The 18,365-nt window shown below is 38.5% G+C and overlaps 1 protein-coding gene and 1 long non-coding RNA gene across 2 annotated transcripts; both read left to right on the top strand.

Moving 5' to 3' along the window:
• The first annotated feature begins 3,623 nt into the window (after positions 1–3,623).
• LOC124283431 (protocadherin-15-like) lies at positions 3,624–11,636 on the top strand. The gene is made up of 11 exons (XM_046719488.1): positions 3,624–3,635; positions 3,985–4,035; positions 4,432–4,513; positions 5,017–5,078; positions 5,308–5,380; positions 7,794–7,865; positions 9,173–9,345; positions 9,755–9,802; positions 10,471–10,560; positions 10,901–10,987; positions 11,502–11,636. The coding sequence occupies exons 1-11, from the start codon at positions 3,624–3,626 to the stop codon at positions 11,634–11,636; spliced, it is 885 nt and encodes a 294-aa protein (XP_046575444.1).
• A 2,967-nt stretch (positions 11,637–14,603) lies between these two features.
• LOC124283440 lies at positions 14,604–15,397 on the top strand. Its single transcript, XR_006900343.1, has 3 exons — positions 14,604–14,703; positions 14,845–14,967; positions 15,295–15,397. It is a non-coding gene; the product is annotated as an uncharacterized LOC124283440 (long non-coding RNA).
• The last annotated feature ends 2,968 nt before the right edge of the window (positions 15,398–18,365 follow it).

Genomic DNA, 18,365 nt, shown 5'->3' with positions numbered 1-18,365 from the left:
TTCGAGTGGTCAAAACAGCACCTGTTGGTAAATATATGTCAATGGTGACAGACAGTACAGTATCCAAGTACTAGCTGTATTACAACAGCTAATGAATGATCGATCCTTGACAGCTGACCCACGTGTTGATAGCACGTAGGAAGCCTTGCCTCTGGAGAGTGTTGTCACATATATACATATCTTGTGCCATACCTTGACCCCCATTCGCACTCTTTGTCAACGTTGTCGCCTGACATGGGTTAATAGGTACTTCTTCTTCACGGGAGTCTCAAATATGCTAATTATAAAACGTTATGATTCACTGTATGTCACTCTATTTTATTAACTTCATGTACAAACAGATCACCTGTCTCTATTAATGACAAGTTAGTTATTAAGAACAAATTAATTAGTAAGTAGACTATTAAGTCATTTGCAAATATCATTAAATCTATGTTCGCTGGTTCTGTACTTCGTTCATGTAATATCTCCATTATTATAATCATAATCATATGTATAACTTCGTCCATAAGTCCAATATTAAGTTTCAAGTGCTCCATTCCGTATATACCCGTGAAGATCCGGACTAGAATTGATCTTCAGTAACCCATGCTTGCCGTAAGAGGCGACTAACGGGATTGGGTGGTCAGGCTCGCTGACTTGGTTAACATATGTCATTGTATCCCAGCTGTGTACATCGATGCTCATGATTTTGATCACTGGATTGTCTGGTCCAGACTCGATTATTTACAGACCGGCACCATATAGCTGGAATATTGTTGTGTGCGGCGTTAAACAACCAACCATTCCGTATACTATGTAAGGTAGAGTTACTGTAGCATTCATTGTGAAAGAATGTGAAGCGTTCCCCAGGATTGGTAAATTATGGGAATTCCGGTTCAGCTGCTGCTAAAACCGGTCTAAAATCGTCTTCACGCACTCACCATACGATGCTTATCGTGAAGTAGCACCTCTGAATCGCACATCGCAGAATGTGTATCGTTTGGTTGTAAATTGCAGCTTTCCCGTTTCATTATATATACTTCGTTTCAAAAGTTTAGACTCTCTTAAAACACTCACTATGTGTTATGTATATATATATATATATATGGTTACATCGAAGATTGATTTCTCCATTACCTCTGGGGAACCAACTGCAAACCTTATGCAGATGTATTGCACGGGGATCATGCATCAAATTGCTGAAAAGCATGTGCAAATATCGTGCATGTGAACAGCGGCGTTCTGGTGTAAAGTTTTGTTAAGAATTCGCCAATTTTCACTGATTTTCATCATTTATTGAACTCATGACTTGTAACGTTACGAATTTGTTTTCATTGTTCGCTGTTACAATACATCAGTCCATGTGTAAACAGTTCCTTTAAACAGTATGGAATATTTGGCAAATTTAGTTTAGAAAAGTTGCCTGAAGTAAGTGCCTATAATTACACTAGTGAGTCTAAACTTTTGAAACGAATATATATGTGTATATCAGTTACATACCTGCATAGCCGTATTGAACAGTTCCAATACTATATCCCACATACCTATGTAAATGCTGTGTGTACATATGCATCATCATCTTGTCATCAACCGTCTATGCCTGTGAGTTAAGTAACTACTTACTTTTATCGAAGAATGTCGACAATGCCAATGCATATTCACAAGCTATGTAAATGCTGTATCATGCACTGTGTGAAGGTTAGCACAAGACCCAAACAATCAGGACATACGTCCCGGGTTAGACACCCACACTTAAACAAACTTACATAGCCTAGATGATTGAATGACCTATACAGAGCGAGGGTTCTCCTGTTTGCTTTCCAGCTCTCGAGACAACATCAGATTGTCCTGGTCAAATATAGTACAGAGTGATAGTATGTACGGATGTGGCTGTATTGTTAAACAGTGTGTCATCTTACGAGTGTTTATTTATGAAGACGTACATATGCCATTTATGTTTCACGTTTAGTTCGTCTTGTGTAAAGATCTTTGAGCCACCCTCAAACATATTATGGGAAAGCAAACTTCGTTCAAATGTGATATGAGTTGTAAATGCACTTGGTTTTATCATCACTGCAGACTTATTGTAAACGGTAGCGAGCATGTGGGGAACATCAGCTGTTCAGAGTATTACAGCAACATTACTTACATGGACAGAACCAGTGTGCAAAATAGCCACTGACCCGCTAGCCCGTGGCTAGTAAAATTCCAGTCTGGCCAGTAAGTCTTCACAGTCACTGGCCTGACTGGGTAGTGAATTTTCATGGGGTCATTTTGCCAATATATCACTGTCTCCGACTTGTTAAGTTATGATACACAGTCACTTTTAATTCATGCAAGATTATGGCCTAGCTTCCCGATTGGGTAGCAAATTTGAAAACTATTTCGCACATTGGACAGTACTGACAAATCTGGTTTAGAACTTCAGTGACCCATGTTTGTTATGTGAGCGACTTATGGGGACTGGAGGTCAGGTTCTCTGACTAGGTTGGCCCATGCCATTGTACAGCAGGTAGATGTTCACCATCTCAATGACTGGGTTTTGCCTGGTGAAGACTCGATTGTTTCGTCGTCATATAGATGGAATATTGCGGCCTTAACAATAAAACAATAACTGCTGACGAATGTACAGTGGATCAATAAGAGACATATTTGTCTTAAGTGAGTGAGTGAGTTTAGTTTTACGACGCACTCAGCCATATTCCAGCTATATGACCACGGTCTATAAATAATCGAGTCTGGACCAGACAATCCAGTGATCAATAGCATGAGCATCGATCTACGCTATTGGGATACGATGACATGTGTCAACCAAGTCAGCGAGCCTGACCACCCGATCCCGTTAGTCGCCTTTTACGACGAGCATGGGTTACTGAAGATCAATTCTAACCCGGATCTTCACGGGGATTTGTCTTGAGAGTTCCTTCAGAGCTAGACTACTGCATCTGTATATGTATAAGATGTAATGTGCAAAAGATCAGCAATTGGTGTCGAAGACTGCATTAACATGTCTGCCGTATCACATCTCCAGGTACAACTATCCTTACAACGTTGAACGCCGTGGACACCGATGGCCCATCTCCTGTCAACATCTACATCTCCGACTTCGCCACCAGACAGCTGGTGCAGCTAAAAAATGTACCCGGCGTGACGTCGTCCAGAAGGGTTGTGCTTGCTTCCAGCCTGGCGGCGGAGGTACAACGAGTATTCCTCTATCCAGCACACAATCTCCACGCACCCAAAAATATATATTAAAAATGCTTAATGTAGAAACGGATGCCTTGAAACAAAATAAAGTAATTGTTAACAATATAGAAAATAAATATGCTTAGAAGGATGGTAATTGACATTATTTATGATAATCATAGCTATCAAACCAACTGTTTAATCTATCCATGTTACGAAACTGCGGGGAAATGAATACATACACCCATGTTGGTGGGAACGTTAAATGAAAACAACAAAAAATGGTTACTTAATGGTGATGTTGGGTAGCCTCTCGTTTAAAGCGTTTGCTCGTCACGCTTACGATCTGAGTTCTGTTCCCCACATGGGTGCAATAGGTGACGCCCATTTCTTCTGTCCCCCGGGATGATATTGCTGGAATATTGCGTAAACCCCGACACACTCACTCACTCGGAATGAGGGGTGATGTATATGATATAGTTGTGGTTTTAACTTTCATGTGGCAGTTTCAGCGACTGTAACGATTTGATAACGTTTTTCAGTTTTCGTTAAATCCAATTTTGGAGACATTGTATGAAGATAGTGTAAACAGGCATGCTACCTTAACTGTTAATTTTTCAATAAAAGTCTATCCAATCAAGTTTGAATTTTATGCACCGCTTGACTTTAAGATATGTGTATAACGTTTAAAAAGTGTATGTGTTCCCTCATTCTTCAACGTGAAACATTCAGTTTCAACCATATACATTGCTAAAAGAATCGTATTCTCCTTCGTGTTATTGTCAACACATTTATCAGAGCTATTTCTACTTTCAGCCACCTTCGACAAAATCGCTGTACATCGTGGCATCAGATGGAAGTGCAAGGGTCAGTATTCATCTTGTTACACAGTTTCAGACTTTTGGTCGCTCCCTTAATGGTTCTCATATAATGTTAAATAATACACGGGACAATGCTACATCTTAGCAGTAGCCCCGGCACTACATTGGTATATTCCCCAAAGGGTCACTAGGTTGTATAGGTAGAAGTATCTTGCAATCTGTTACCTTGTCGAAAATAGGTTACTTACTAATGTGTCATATTGATCCATTTATTTATTTATTTATTTATTTATTTATTTATTTATTTAGTTATTTAGTTATTTATTTATCTGTTGTTCATTTCAAAGGGGATTAAACCCACTTCACTCACTCATTAATACTGAGTTGGTGATATACTGCTGTATATTAATCCTGAGCTTATATCCCTTGCATCTGTCCACAGACCACGGCTACGATCACCCTGCAGGTGATCAACCCTGTGTCTCCAATACTCACTGGACTCAACACTACCGGGCTCATTTCCAGTAGGTTGCCTCACTTACACTGTCAACCTTACAATGTCAGGCGAACTCGGACAATTAGTGTCGCAGTTTAAATTCCCATCTTCGAAATGTAAATGTTTTCCTTGGTAACAATAGACATGCTGTTTATAATGATGCAGAGGTATGGATATTCTAGTTGTTTAAGATGCTACAATTCTCAATGTATAGTTGCATCCCTTTGCCGTGCCAGGATGTGCTGGTCATCGTTTGAATATCACTCACTGATGTACACACATTGTGATCCTTGTATCCATACCTACGTGTTGGATAGAAAGCGTATGGACATACTGTCCATTTCTCTCTTTCCTCGTCAGTGGAGGTCATACCTAAAACGTATGAGGGTATTGGATGTTACATTTGTATACAACTGTAGACATATATATATTTATTGTTATATTATATATATTCTACAATATCATATACATTATAACGGTATTTCTAACGGTAATTATCCAATGCATTGTACTGACGCTGTTTGTATTCAGATCCACCTGATGTCCAGACTGTCGCATCCAACCTTCAGCTGTTGACAGATACTATTTGTGATGTAAGTATTGGTGTACACCAAGATTAGAACTCTGAAACCATGCAACAGTTGGTAATATATCGATCCCATAGAGCCCTTATCTACTCAATTGAATGGCCTAGTGATAAAGCACACGGATATTCTCCAACATGTTTCACTTTTATCTTCAGGGAGATTTATATTTATACAAAATAATCCTTTTAGGTATTAATTGTTTGCCATGTTTTCATATGGATGATTATGTTCACAGCTTTACACAAATCAAAGTCCGGCATCCGGATCAATTTCTCGGTTGCGTCTGTTCTGTCTCCTCTTCAAAGCAGGTGAGTCATGATATTATTGTATCTGTTGATGTGTGCTGACTCTTAGCAGGAATACACGATTGTATACATAGGTGTAATACTGATTCTGTATACTGGTGTAATACACGATTGTATACATAGGTGTAATACCGATTCTATATACTGGTGTAATACACGATTGTATACATAGGTGTAATACACGATTCTATATACTGGTGTAATACACGATTGTATACATGGGTGTAATAATGATTCTATATACTGGTGTCATACACGATTGTATACATAGGTGTAATAACGATTCTATATACTGGTGTACTACACGATTGTATACATAGGTGTAATAATGATTCTATATACTGGTGTCATACACGATTGTATACATAGGTGTAATAACGATTCTATATACTGGTGTACTACACGATTGTATTCATAGGTGTAATAATGATTCTATATCGGTGTGACACACGATTGTGTACATAGGTGTAATAACGATTCTATATACTGGTGTAATACACGATTGTATACATAGGTGTAATAATGATTCTATATATCGGTGTGATACACGATTGTATACATAGGTGTAATAACGATTCTATATACTGGTGTACTACACGATTGTATACATAGGTGTAATAACGATTCTATATATCGGTGTGATACACGATTGTATACATAGGTGTAATAACGATTCTATATATCGGTGTGATACACGATTGTATACATAGGTGTAATAACGATTCTATATATCGGTGTGATACACGATTGTATACATAGGTGTAATAATGATTCTATATATCGGTGTGATACACGATTGTATACATAGGTGTAATTCACGATTCTATATACTGGTGTAATACACGATTGTATACATAGGTGTAATAACGATTCTATATACTGGTGTAATACACGATTGTATACATAGGTGTAATAACGATTCTATATACTGGTGTTATACACGATTGTATACATAGGTGTAATAATGATTCTATATATCGGTGTGATACACGATTGTTTACATAGGTGTAATAACGATTCTATATACTGGTGTACTACACGATTGTATACATAGGTGTAATAACGATTCTATATATCGGTGTAATACACGATTGTATACATAGGTGTAATAACGATTCTATATACTGGTGTAATACACGATTGTATACATAGGTGTAATAACGATTCTATATATCGGTGTAATACACGATTGTATACATAGGTGTAATAACGATTCTATATATCGGTGTAATACACGAGTGTATACATAGATGTAATAACGATTCTATATATCGGTGTAATACATGATTCTTTATATCGGCGTAAGAAGCAATATATGAAAGTATATATTAGTACATCTATATTTTTTCCTTTTGTTCCCAGTGTACAGTCAGCTCCCACCTAGCATCTTTAATTCCAGTGAAACGATACGTACTACGCCAGGTAAAGTCGTCATATTTATTATCCACTCCTCATATGCCTGTTTTACTTTCTGCAGTTATCTACTCATGCCAGTAATGATTGTCACCCCAGCCTATTAATAAAATGGAAGGGGGTGACAACCATTATTGGCATGACTATATATGATTATCGATGCCATTTTGATTGAATTTCCTTTTCATTTGTCTAGTTGTCGTAATTGTCCGTATATCCTCATTAGAACTGCCTTTTCCTCTTCGTGCTTTGCTCCTCAAGTACTGTCGCTGCGTCTTCTTTCCTCTAATACTGTCACTGCATCTTACCTCTCTTATTATTTCGTATCACTTCTCCTTAATGTTCTTTTTTTACCTTTCATCTCCCCTTTCTCATCTACTGAATTTCTTCCCCTCCCTTATTCAAATGCTATTTTAACGTAATGCAGAAAAATGTCATTACAAGATTTAACGTAATACCGTAAGCAATCTATTATTTAGTATTAACAAACTTTATAGGTAGCAACTTCTGTTATTACGTTTCGATACAGATTTTTGTACCGTTGTCAAACAGCGATATATGTTGTAATTTTTAAGGCTGGCTATCGACATATATCATAGAGATCGATAATCGTTAACTATATATCGATTGATTATCGATAAATATCGGAGACGTAACTTTGAAGAAAACTGCCAAAAATGTCTGAAATATATAATATATATATTTCCCATGACTGGTGAGTGGTGACATGTTTTACATAGATTACTAACACATCAGCATCCTGAACATAATTTAGAAGCAGACCATGAATAAATTCCTAAATTTGTATGTTGTGTAAAAAATGTAAAACCTTTTTTCTCTCACAACAGTTAATGTATGATGTTATCGATGACACAATTTTCTTATCGATAATCATTAATAATCATTCCTACCAACGATATTTCCGAAAATCGATCATTTTAGCCAGCCCTACTATATATACATTCTGATAAACTGATCTGTGAAATATATATATTTCGTTCAGTGCCAGGTATCAACAAGCCCCCAGTGTTCACCGGCCCAACTTCCTTCACAGTGAGCGGGAACCTGCCAGCCGGTAAGTACTTTAGGCTGTACACGTGGTAAATGCAAACACAAATATTTTAACAGGATTGAGTGGATTAAATGACATTATCTGTGACGTGTGAAATCTACTAACTGTATAAACTGCCTGGCGTAAGAACGTTTACAGCCGAAAATTGGATTAGACAAAATAACTACAATCATTATTTAAAAAAAGACATTTCTAGTCTGAAAAAAACTATTAAAACACTGCAAGCTTCAAGTCAAAACAGAACTATTTAACTATGATGAAATCACCACTGAATGATGATTTCTGGTATGTTTCATTTGTAGCCACATCGAACATACAGTGATAGTGATATCACCAAGGTGATAGTAGGAGAGGGGGGTGTGGGGACTGCTCTGGAATGGAAGGTACTGCTTTATGCATTAAGAAACCGGAGAAGATCCGGGTTAGAATTGGACTTCAGCAACCCGTGCCTCTCATAAGAGGTGCCAAACGGTATCGGCAGGTCAGGCTCGCTAACTTGCTTGATGCACATTGTTGTATCCCAAATGGTTAGATCGATGTTCATAATGTCAATCACTGGATTATATTAACCAAGCCCGGTTATTTAATCACTGACAGCCGCCATATAGCAGCACAGTTGTTAAGTGTTGTTATTAACAACTGACTGACACAACATTTGTCCAACAGTTTCTGACTGTATCAACAGCGTATGTGGTGGTGTGGTGGTGGAATTGGGTTTAACGTCGTGCTTGAGAATATTTCGCTCATATGACGACGTGCATGCGTGTGTATGTGTATGTGCGGCTGCTTGTACTAGCCCAGACTTAAGCTGGTTTTATAGTGCTAGCCCACTGAGATGCCATGCCGCAGTGAAGCATGAATACCCCACTCAGACACATTATACTGACTCCGAGCCGACCAGTCCTTGTTGAACCCATTAATGCCGAGCGCCAGGCAGGGACCAACAAGTACCATATTTTAACGTCTTTTGGTATGACGCGGTCGGGGATCGAACCCGCGACCTTCCGCACTCCGGGCGGACGCTCTAACCACTACACCACGGAGGCGGTCAGCGTATGTAGTAATCAGGAAGGCTCTAAAATGCAATGCCCAGTTTACACGATCATATAACTCTTATATGAAGACATGTATATGAGTAACGTCCGTACCTCTTTGGAACCTTGTGTACGCCCTTCTGTAGAACTGTACATGCCCTTTGTACAGGCATAACAGCAAGAGGCATAAACCAGTTTGGTATTGTATAATAGACAATAAGTATATTTCTTTTAATTTTGAGAACGTCTAAGCATGAAACAATTCCTTTCAATCAGGTTCTCAAATTGGACGGCTCACAGCTGTTGATGATGATGGGCCCAGAGCAATCGCTTTTAATATAAGGGACCTTCAAAATACAGGACGCTTCGACCTGAGATTTGCATCAGGTCAAAGTTCATCTGGTCGTGTTGTAGGCCTCTACCTTCGCCAATCACTTGACAGTGAAACGGTAAGTAACGAAATAAGGCTTTGAAAGCGATTTTGTTGCATCTACAGAAAATTCGTCGTCTTCACGTTGTCAAAAATTTAACCTACATAAACGATTTCGTCATGATGTCACGTATATGTCTTGATGATTGGTCGGGGAAAAGAGGAAGTTATATAGCATTAACTAGTTTTAATGTTGAGTTGATCTAACATACGTCACATTGTAACAAAAGCCCACACGTTATCACTGCATGTAGCTATTCAGTTTACATGAGATTTGCCTCAATTGACACAACAATCACATGCGGCATTGACGAGTGTTTTGACATTTTATTACAAGATATAGTCCCTGGTTACTCCTCTCATAGTATAGGTAACAGTTATTTCATTATTCCATGTAACAGTCACACTGTTTCTTTTGTTTTTCACAGACCTCACGTGAAGTCCTGTTTGTAACTGCGGATGATGGTCTGGCAACGGTATGATGGATAACAGATTTGGCACCATAATTGTTGTTCTAGAACAAATACAATGTAATAGCACTGACTTGAATGGTGTGGCATGGTGAAGCTTGAATATTCATTGAAACAATATATTCAGGCAGCTTGTATGAGTAAATGTTTGTTTGTTCTGTATCAAGACATACATGAATGTGTATGGATGTACATTGAATCGTACTGTTGTGATATACTTCGTATATTCAATATAAATTTCTACTTTTGTCATTTTCTACAAGAAATGTGAATACATTGTACATATGGGTTGGACTTTTCGTGAAACTGTATAACGCTTCTAATTGCCACAGGGGTGGTGGGGTAGCCTAGTGGTTAAAGCGTTCGCTCGTCACGCCGAAGAACCAGGTTCGATTCTCCACATGGGTACAATGTGTGAGGCCCATTTCTGATGTCCCCCGCCGTGATATTGCTGGAATATTGCTAAAAGCGGCGTAAAACTAAACTCACTCACTATAATTGCCACATATTATTAGTAATTTCTTGAAGATAGTTATTGTTTCTCTTTTTTTTAGTCATAAGAAATGATGTGTATAATGTCTTTCATAGTCGTCGAAGCAGCCTAACATGTTTACTGTTGTTTTTCCTCCATTACCTAGTTAGAAATTATTATTAACATTCTTATTATCTTTCAGTCAACAGCGACGGTCATCGTGAACGTTCTGAGTTTAAACAACAGCCCACCAACGTTCATCCAAAGGAACTGGACATTCATTGTTCGCAACGTGAGTTCCAGATTTTCTGAAGTCTATTGTTTTGACAAAATCTTCAAATACAGTTGATATGAATCGTCCTGAAAATAACCAGGACACAATAACCACAGGGACGGACTCCATGTGACGTAAAAAGCAAAATAGTGGTGGAAAATATGTGACATAATCAACAGCTGTTCTCCTGAAACAATCCGGATCCTATGGTTTTGTCAGGACTCTTACGGTGTTTGTGCAACGACCGCTATATGTTTTAAGGGTTTAAACTGTATTACGTATAACACAAAGTAGCGCCTTCTCACAATGTTTTATCAAGTTGTTTGTTGTACGTAAGCATGACTATATTGTGTTTCAGTCCTCAATTCCTGGTCTCAAGATTGGTTCTGTTTTGGCACTCGACAGGGATTCGGGCAATAACGGTCGTCTTTCATATTCATTCCGGGTAGGTATTACCATTTCAGTAAACAGCATTACAGTAATAAACTGTCCCTCCCCCCACGCTCATGCCGAAGCATATACCTCACAACAAACTACACTACATGTACATTAGTGGGGAGGGGGCGGGCAATTCCTCTTTATTTGACCTCTATTACTCTTACATTATGTGTACATTTTGGATGCAGAAAACCTTATATTATGATCATTCTTGACAGTGCTAGTCAGGGATTGTTATAAATATTACGACATCCTGCCTTTCCCCCCTTTTACATTCTTTTTTTTCCCTACCTGTTCACAAAACGGTTACTTCAAAGTGTATTGCTTTAGTAGCCTCCCTTTAAGATAAATGTTCCTTTAGAATCATGTTCAGTTGAACAGAATTTTTATCCACAAACTACGGATTCGTACAAATAATCAATATATTAGTTATATATAGAATATGGTTTAAGTTTAAAAAAATGAAATCCTGAGGTTTGTTTTCATCGCCAGTGTTTGTATAAATGTTTGTTTCTCCACAGGCTGTCAATTCATCCATGGAGACTTTCTTCAGTTTGAATAACTTTGATGGTTCTCTGTACTTGAAGACACCTCTACAGGGAAACCTAAATGTGACTCTCATTGTCACAGCAGTGGTAGGCAACTCATGTTCATAATTGCCATAAATTTCAGTCTGGAAATTATACATATTTCAAAAACGAATTGAAACTGTTGTACAACATTAATTCATACATGATAGCATATTATTCCTTTGGTGCCTAATGTCGAACATTTTCAGACCGTCTCATGTACATATTGACAATAATATGTGCTTCATAAATTATTATTACCATTATCAGCTGACAACAATGCCCTGACATATTTGTTGTTTGTTTGAAGGATGGGGGAGGACTGAAAGCAACAGCCAACGTCACAGTGGTTGTTCGTGCATCTAACGGTAAAAGTTTGTTTCTAAGTATACACTATGTCATTTTGTTTATAAGAATTGAAAAAAATCTCAGATTCATGTGTTTGCATGAACCAGTTTGTGAATTTTCCTGGAATGGGTTGAAGGGCACGCATTCCACTGATTTCACGCGCTATGAACACTATGAATCATATAATAATTCAATGTAATATAATAATTCACCTGTATGTATTCTGGCATGTACCTATGTCTCTATTCAGGGAACACTAGAACTGTTGCAATTGGAATTGAAAAATAGTAGCTAATTATGTTATACCAGTTTTGCTGTATATTAGGACATATAGACTGACCCATTACCAATACAGCAAATGATGGCAGGTACTGACGATCTGACAAAGGAGTAATAACCTGCCACATACTCCCCAGTGGCACACACGTAAATTCAGGTCTTAGAGGGAAAACACTAGGGGTGTCACGATACACCAATCTCACGATACGATACGTATCACGATTTTAAGGTCACGATACGATACGTATCGCGATACATAATTATCGCGCCTTTTCATAGCATTACCTTACCGGCAACGTACGCGCTCGCTCATTGGTCCATCAAAATAGTCTAGCCAATCACAAAAGCTGTTAGTTTCCAACTTATTTTTTAAGTAAAGCTAGCTACATCTATTTATCGGAGCCATCTGGTATAATTTTACTATCAAGATTTTGACAGAGATGGATATAGCATAAAAATTTGAATCGATAAAGTTTTAAAATAGGAATCGATACACGCAAGCATGTATCGCGTATCGTATCGTCAGTAAAAAATGTATCGATGTATCGATACATTCGCGTATCGCAACACCCCTAGAAAATACCATTCTGACACGTGTGTGTCGAGCTGTCGTTAATTCCTGCATTCCTTTTACGCGTTAAACCTATTCTGAGCCACGACCAACATTGAGGATTACACTGCGACACGGTGCCATTAGTATTCTCAACAGTATTTCTCTGAAGAATGAAAAAACAGGATTGTGCGGTGCATAAACCTAATGAAAAAACCCACAGCCTTTATCAGAAGAAACTCTGCCTAAGTAAACCTAGGCGTCCTGTTTCGCAGTAATTTCCCTGGCAAAATCAACGAGGGTGCGTAATTTGTGTAAATAGTCATTCTGGCAGGTTGTTTGAATATGGTTCTTTAAACAAGTGACTATGTGTTGATTAAGATTCCAAAGAAACCTTTGTTTAAATGTTTCAAATGCTTTGGGAAACAGCTATTTGTCGACGGCTTATGAAGCTGAATGAAATAATCTTCGTGTGAACATACCCGTTGCTTGATGTAGCATGTGTTCTGAGTAATGGTGTACAGTTGTGCAACATGCCCAGTGTCATCATACACAGTGTCCTGCGTGACTGTGTGACAAAAATAGCCTTGTTTTGTACCTTCAGCATTATCACAACAATATCAATGCGGGGGACGCCAACGAAAGGGCGTCACTCATATAACCCATGTGGGGAACTGAACCCGGGACTCGTGGGATACGTCGCGCCTAATGTTTTCTAATTAGTAAACTCTAATGTCTACCATAACAATTGAAATGACTGTTTCTTTCAACACGTATTTTGAAACTAAATAGGACTCTAGATTTAAAACAAACACATTCAAAGCTACAATACAAGAAAAGGACAGTAGGCAGAGTGTAGTTGCACCCGTACCACAGGTTTTAAGTATTCGATTGAGTCAGTGAGGGACTTCGGTTTTACGAGTGAGAGTGTTTTGCGCCACTTTTAACAATATTCCAGCAATATCACGGCGGGGGACACCATAAATGGGCTTCACACAATGTACCAATGTGGGGAATCGAACCCGGGTCTTCGGCGCGACATGCGAACGCAATAACCACTGGGCTACACCACTGCCCCTCGGTTTTACGAAGCGTTTAGCATATTTCCAGTAATATCACGGCGGATCAAGCATGTTATACGCCAAAGACAACACAACCACAATGATAAACAACCGTTGTCTCAATGGTGCACCTTGTGTCAGTCAAATAAATCCAAGCTTCAAAATCCTTTTCACTGTATGCGACTATTCGAGTGCATGAGGGCGTGTATCACTATCAAAATGTTACCTTGGATACATAGGCTTCAACTGTACCACAATCAAGTATCACTGATACATATAGATACGGTATCAGTTTAAACAGTATAGGTTTTCTAATACTTTGAAGAAGAAGAGAAACATAATTTGAACCTCCTTCTTTCTAAATAAGTTCGACAAAGCAAAGCTTTCTATCGCCCGTCAGTAACAATTATTTACAAAAAATATTATTGCCTTTACCGCGGGTTGAAAACAAATAGTCCATATTATGAAAACATACGAAATATGTCGTTTTCAGTTTTAGGCACCAATATTGAATAGAAACCTCTCTGGAAATTAGTATTATACTAATAGTGTTTATATCAATTATATTGAAGTTGATATTTAAGATGAGACCATACCAGTTAAGTTGTCCCAAACATATATTTATCTTGTCTATCAATGCTGCTCGTACGTCCAACCTAACAATTCGAAAATAAAACATTCCTTATTTCGAAAACATACACTGTATTGCCATTTCACTGAAATGTCGTTTTCAGCTTTAGTCACCAAGACTGTTTTTCTCTATAAAACTATACCGAGGACGTTTCTATTTCAGGGAACACAAACAATACATGTGGAAACAGCACCTGCCTGAATGGTGGACGTTGTGTCAGAGTAGGCAACAGAAATTACACGTGCGTGTGCAGTTCAGGGTTCACGGGAGTCAACTGTACATACAGTAAGTTCACATTTGTTTCATCTTAATGGCAGAGTGTGTACTTTGAAATGAGTTCTGTAATGTTCGAACGTTTCCTAAATCCTACAAGCTAGATATAAATTGTATATTAAAATCCTTGTCATTTTAATTTCGTCATTGCAGGAAACTCCACTTTTGGATGTTTGAGCAATCCTTGCCTGAATGGCGGATCCTGTTTGAGGGGCGTCAACAACTCCTACAGATGCTTCTGTCGCTCTGGATACACAGGCTTCAACTGTGCCACGAGTAAGTATCACTGATACATACATGGTGTCAATTTAAAGTGTAAATACGTTTTCTAATAATTGGCCATTAGAGGACAAATGAACAATAAGGTGACGCTCTTTCTTCCTGAATGAGTGAGTGAGTGAGCTGGGTTTTACGCCGCTTTTAGCAATATTCCAACAATATCACGAAATGAATATTTTCTGTTGCATATTCCCGAACTTGTATTATATTTTGTTTCTCAATCCTACTTGTACTTCCTACTTAACATTTTATTCACGAATGCATTAGCCAAGAAAGACTGTTATTTCTCCATATGTAACTACATCGAGGACGTTTCTATTTCAGGGAACACAAGCAATCCGTGTGGAAACAGCACCTGCCTGAATGGTGGACGTTGTGTCAGAGTAGGCAGCAGAAATTACACGTGCGTGTGCAGTTCAGGGTTCACAGGAGTCAACTGTACATACAGTAAGTTCATCTTTGCTTCATCTTCATGGCGGAGTGTTTTCCTTGAAATGAGCACTCTAATGTTGAGCTTTTCCTAATTCCTAGAAAGTTCATGAACGTTTATATTAGAATCTTTGTAAACTTAATTTCGTCATTGCAGGAAACTCCACTTTTGGATGTTTGAGCAATCCTTGCCTGAATGGCGGATCCTGTTTGAGGGGCGTCAACAACTCCTACAGATGCTTCTGTCGCTCTGGATACACAGGCTTCAACTGTGCCACGAGTAAGTATCACTGATACATACATGGTGTCAATTTAAAGTGTAAATACGTTTTCTAATAATTGGCCATTAGAGGACAAATGAACAATAAGGTGACGCTCTTTCTTCCTGAATGAGTGAGTGAGTGAGCTGGGTTTTACGCCGCTTTTAGCAATATTCCAACAATATCACGAATTGAATATTGTCTGTTGCATATTCCCGAACTTGTATTATATTTTGTATCTCAATCCTACTTGTACTTCCTACTTAACATTTTATTCACGAATGCATTAGCCAAGAAAGACTGTTATTTCTCCATATGTAACTACATCGAGGACGTTTCTATTTCAGGGAACACAAGCAATCCGTGTGGAAACAGCACCTGCCTGAATGGTGGACGTTGTGTCAGAGTAGGCAGCAGAAATTACACGTGCGTGTGCAGTTCAGGGTTCACAGGAGTCAACTGTACATACAGTAAGTTCACATTGGATTCATCTTCATGGCGGAGTGTTTTCCTTGAAAAGAGCTCTGTAATGATCGAGCTTTTCTTACACAATGCAAGCTTGATTGAATGACAGAATTCTTGTCATTTTAATTTCGTCATTATAGGAAACTCCACTTTTGGATGTTTGAGCAATCCTTGCCTGAATGGCGGATCCTGTTTGAGGGGCGTCAACAACTCCTACAGATGCTTCTGTCGCTCTGGATACACAGGCTTCAACTGTGCCACGAGTAAGTATCGCTGATACATGCATGGTGTCTGTTTAAAGAGTAAATACATTTTCTAATACATGGCCATTGTAGGACAAAAGAAAGTGAGTGAGTTATGTTTTGCGCCGTTTTAGCAATATCAGGGCTTGGGAACACCTGAAATGGGCTTCTGAATAAGGACTATAGAAACATTAAGTTCTCATCTTGGGATATACCTCTCTGGTAATTAGTATTTTGTCAATATTATTTATGATTGTATTGAAATTGTGGCTTAGGATTTAACATTGTCCGTTGAATATTCCTGAACGTGTATTATATTTTGTTTCTCAATCCTACTTGTACTTCCTACTTAACATTTTGTTCACGAAAGCATTAGTCAAGAAAGACTGTTATTTCTCCATATGTAACTACATCGAGGACGTTTCTATTTCAGGGAACACAAGCAATCCGTGTGGAAACAGCACCTGTCTGAATGGTGGACGTTGTGTCAGAGTAGGCAGCAGAAATTACACGTGCGTGTGCAGTTCAGGGTTCACGGGAGTCAACTGTACATACAGTAAGTTCATCTTTGCTTCATCTTAATGGCGGAGTGTTTTCCTTGACATGAGCCCTGTAATGTTCGAACGTTTCATAATCCTACAAGCTCGATGTAAATTGTATATTAAAATCCTTGTCATTTTAATTTCGTCATTGCAGGAAACTCCACTTTTGGATGTTTGAGCAATCCTTGCTTGAATGGTGGATCCTGTTTGAGGGGCGTCAACAACTCCTACAGATGCTTCTGTCGCTCTGAATACACAGGCTTTAACTGTGCCACGAGTAAGTATCACTGATACATATAATTACCGTGTAAAATTATATAACCCTGTATATTGACTGGTCTTCCATGCCTTGATGTACTTGTATAGTACCCTGTAAAATTATGCATCACTGTCCATGGACTGTTATATCCTCCATGCCTTGAAACACTTGTATAAGTACGTTGTAAAATCTATTGTAGCTCCCTGTATGGACTGTTATACCTTCCATGCATTGATGTACTTTTATAAGTACCTTGTAAAATCTTGTATCACTGGATACCGTCTTGGTATATCTTCCATGCCCTAAATCTCCCCCTTACAGTACTTGTATAAGTGCTCTGTAATGTATCACTGTATATAGACCATGTTGTACACAGGGCTGATGGCCCACACCACTGTACCGAAAAAAAGAAAGAACATACATAGTATCAATTTAACGAGTAAATGGATTTTCTAATATTTCGCCATTGGAGGACAAAAGAAAGTGAGTGAGTTATGTTTTGCGCCGTTTTTAGCTATGTCACGGCTTGGGAACACCTGAAATGGGCTTCTGAATAAGTACTATAGAAACATTAAGTTCTCGTCTTGGGATATACCTCTCTGATAATTAGTATTATGTCAATGGTATTTATAATTGTATTGAAATTGTGGCTTCGGATTAAACATTGTTGCATATTCCTGAACGTGTATTATATTTTGTTTCTCAATCCTACTTGTACTTCCTACTTAACATTTTGTTCACGAAAGCATTAGTCAAGAAAGACTGTTTTTTTCTCCATATAACTTTATCGAGGACGTTTGTATTTCAGGGAACACAAGCAACCCCTGTGGAAACAGCACCTGCCTGAATGGTGGACGTTGTGTCAGAGTAGGCAACAGAAATTACACGTGCGTGTGCAGTTCAGGGTTCACGGGAGTCAACTGTACATACAGTAAGTTCACGTTTGTTCCATCTTCATGGCGGAGTGTTTTCCTTGTGATGAGCCCTGTAATGTTCATAATCCTACAAGCTCGATATAAATTGTATATTAATATCCTTGTCATTTTAATTTCGTCATTGCAGGAAACTCCACTTTCGGATGTTTGAGCAATCCTTGCCTGAATGGCGCATCCTGTTTGAGGGGCGTCAACAACTCCTACAGATGCTTGTGTCGCTTTGGATACACAGGCTTCAACTGTTCCACGAGTAAGTATCACTG

Source organism: Haliotis rubra, unplaced genomic scaffold (assembly GCF_003918875.1).
Source record: "Haliotis rubra isolate DU_JTF1 unplaced genomic scaffold, ASM391887v1 Scf315, whole genome shotgun sequence".
Taxonomy (NCBI): domain Eukaryota; kingdom Metazoa; phylum Mollusca; class Gastropoda; order Lepetellida; family Haliotidae; genus Haliotis; species Haliotis rubra.
The sequence above is the reverse complement of the archived record's forward strand: the minus strand, read 5'-3'. Positions and strand labels throughout refer to the sequence as shown.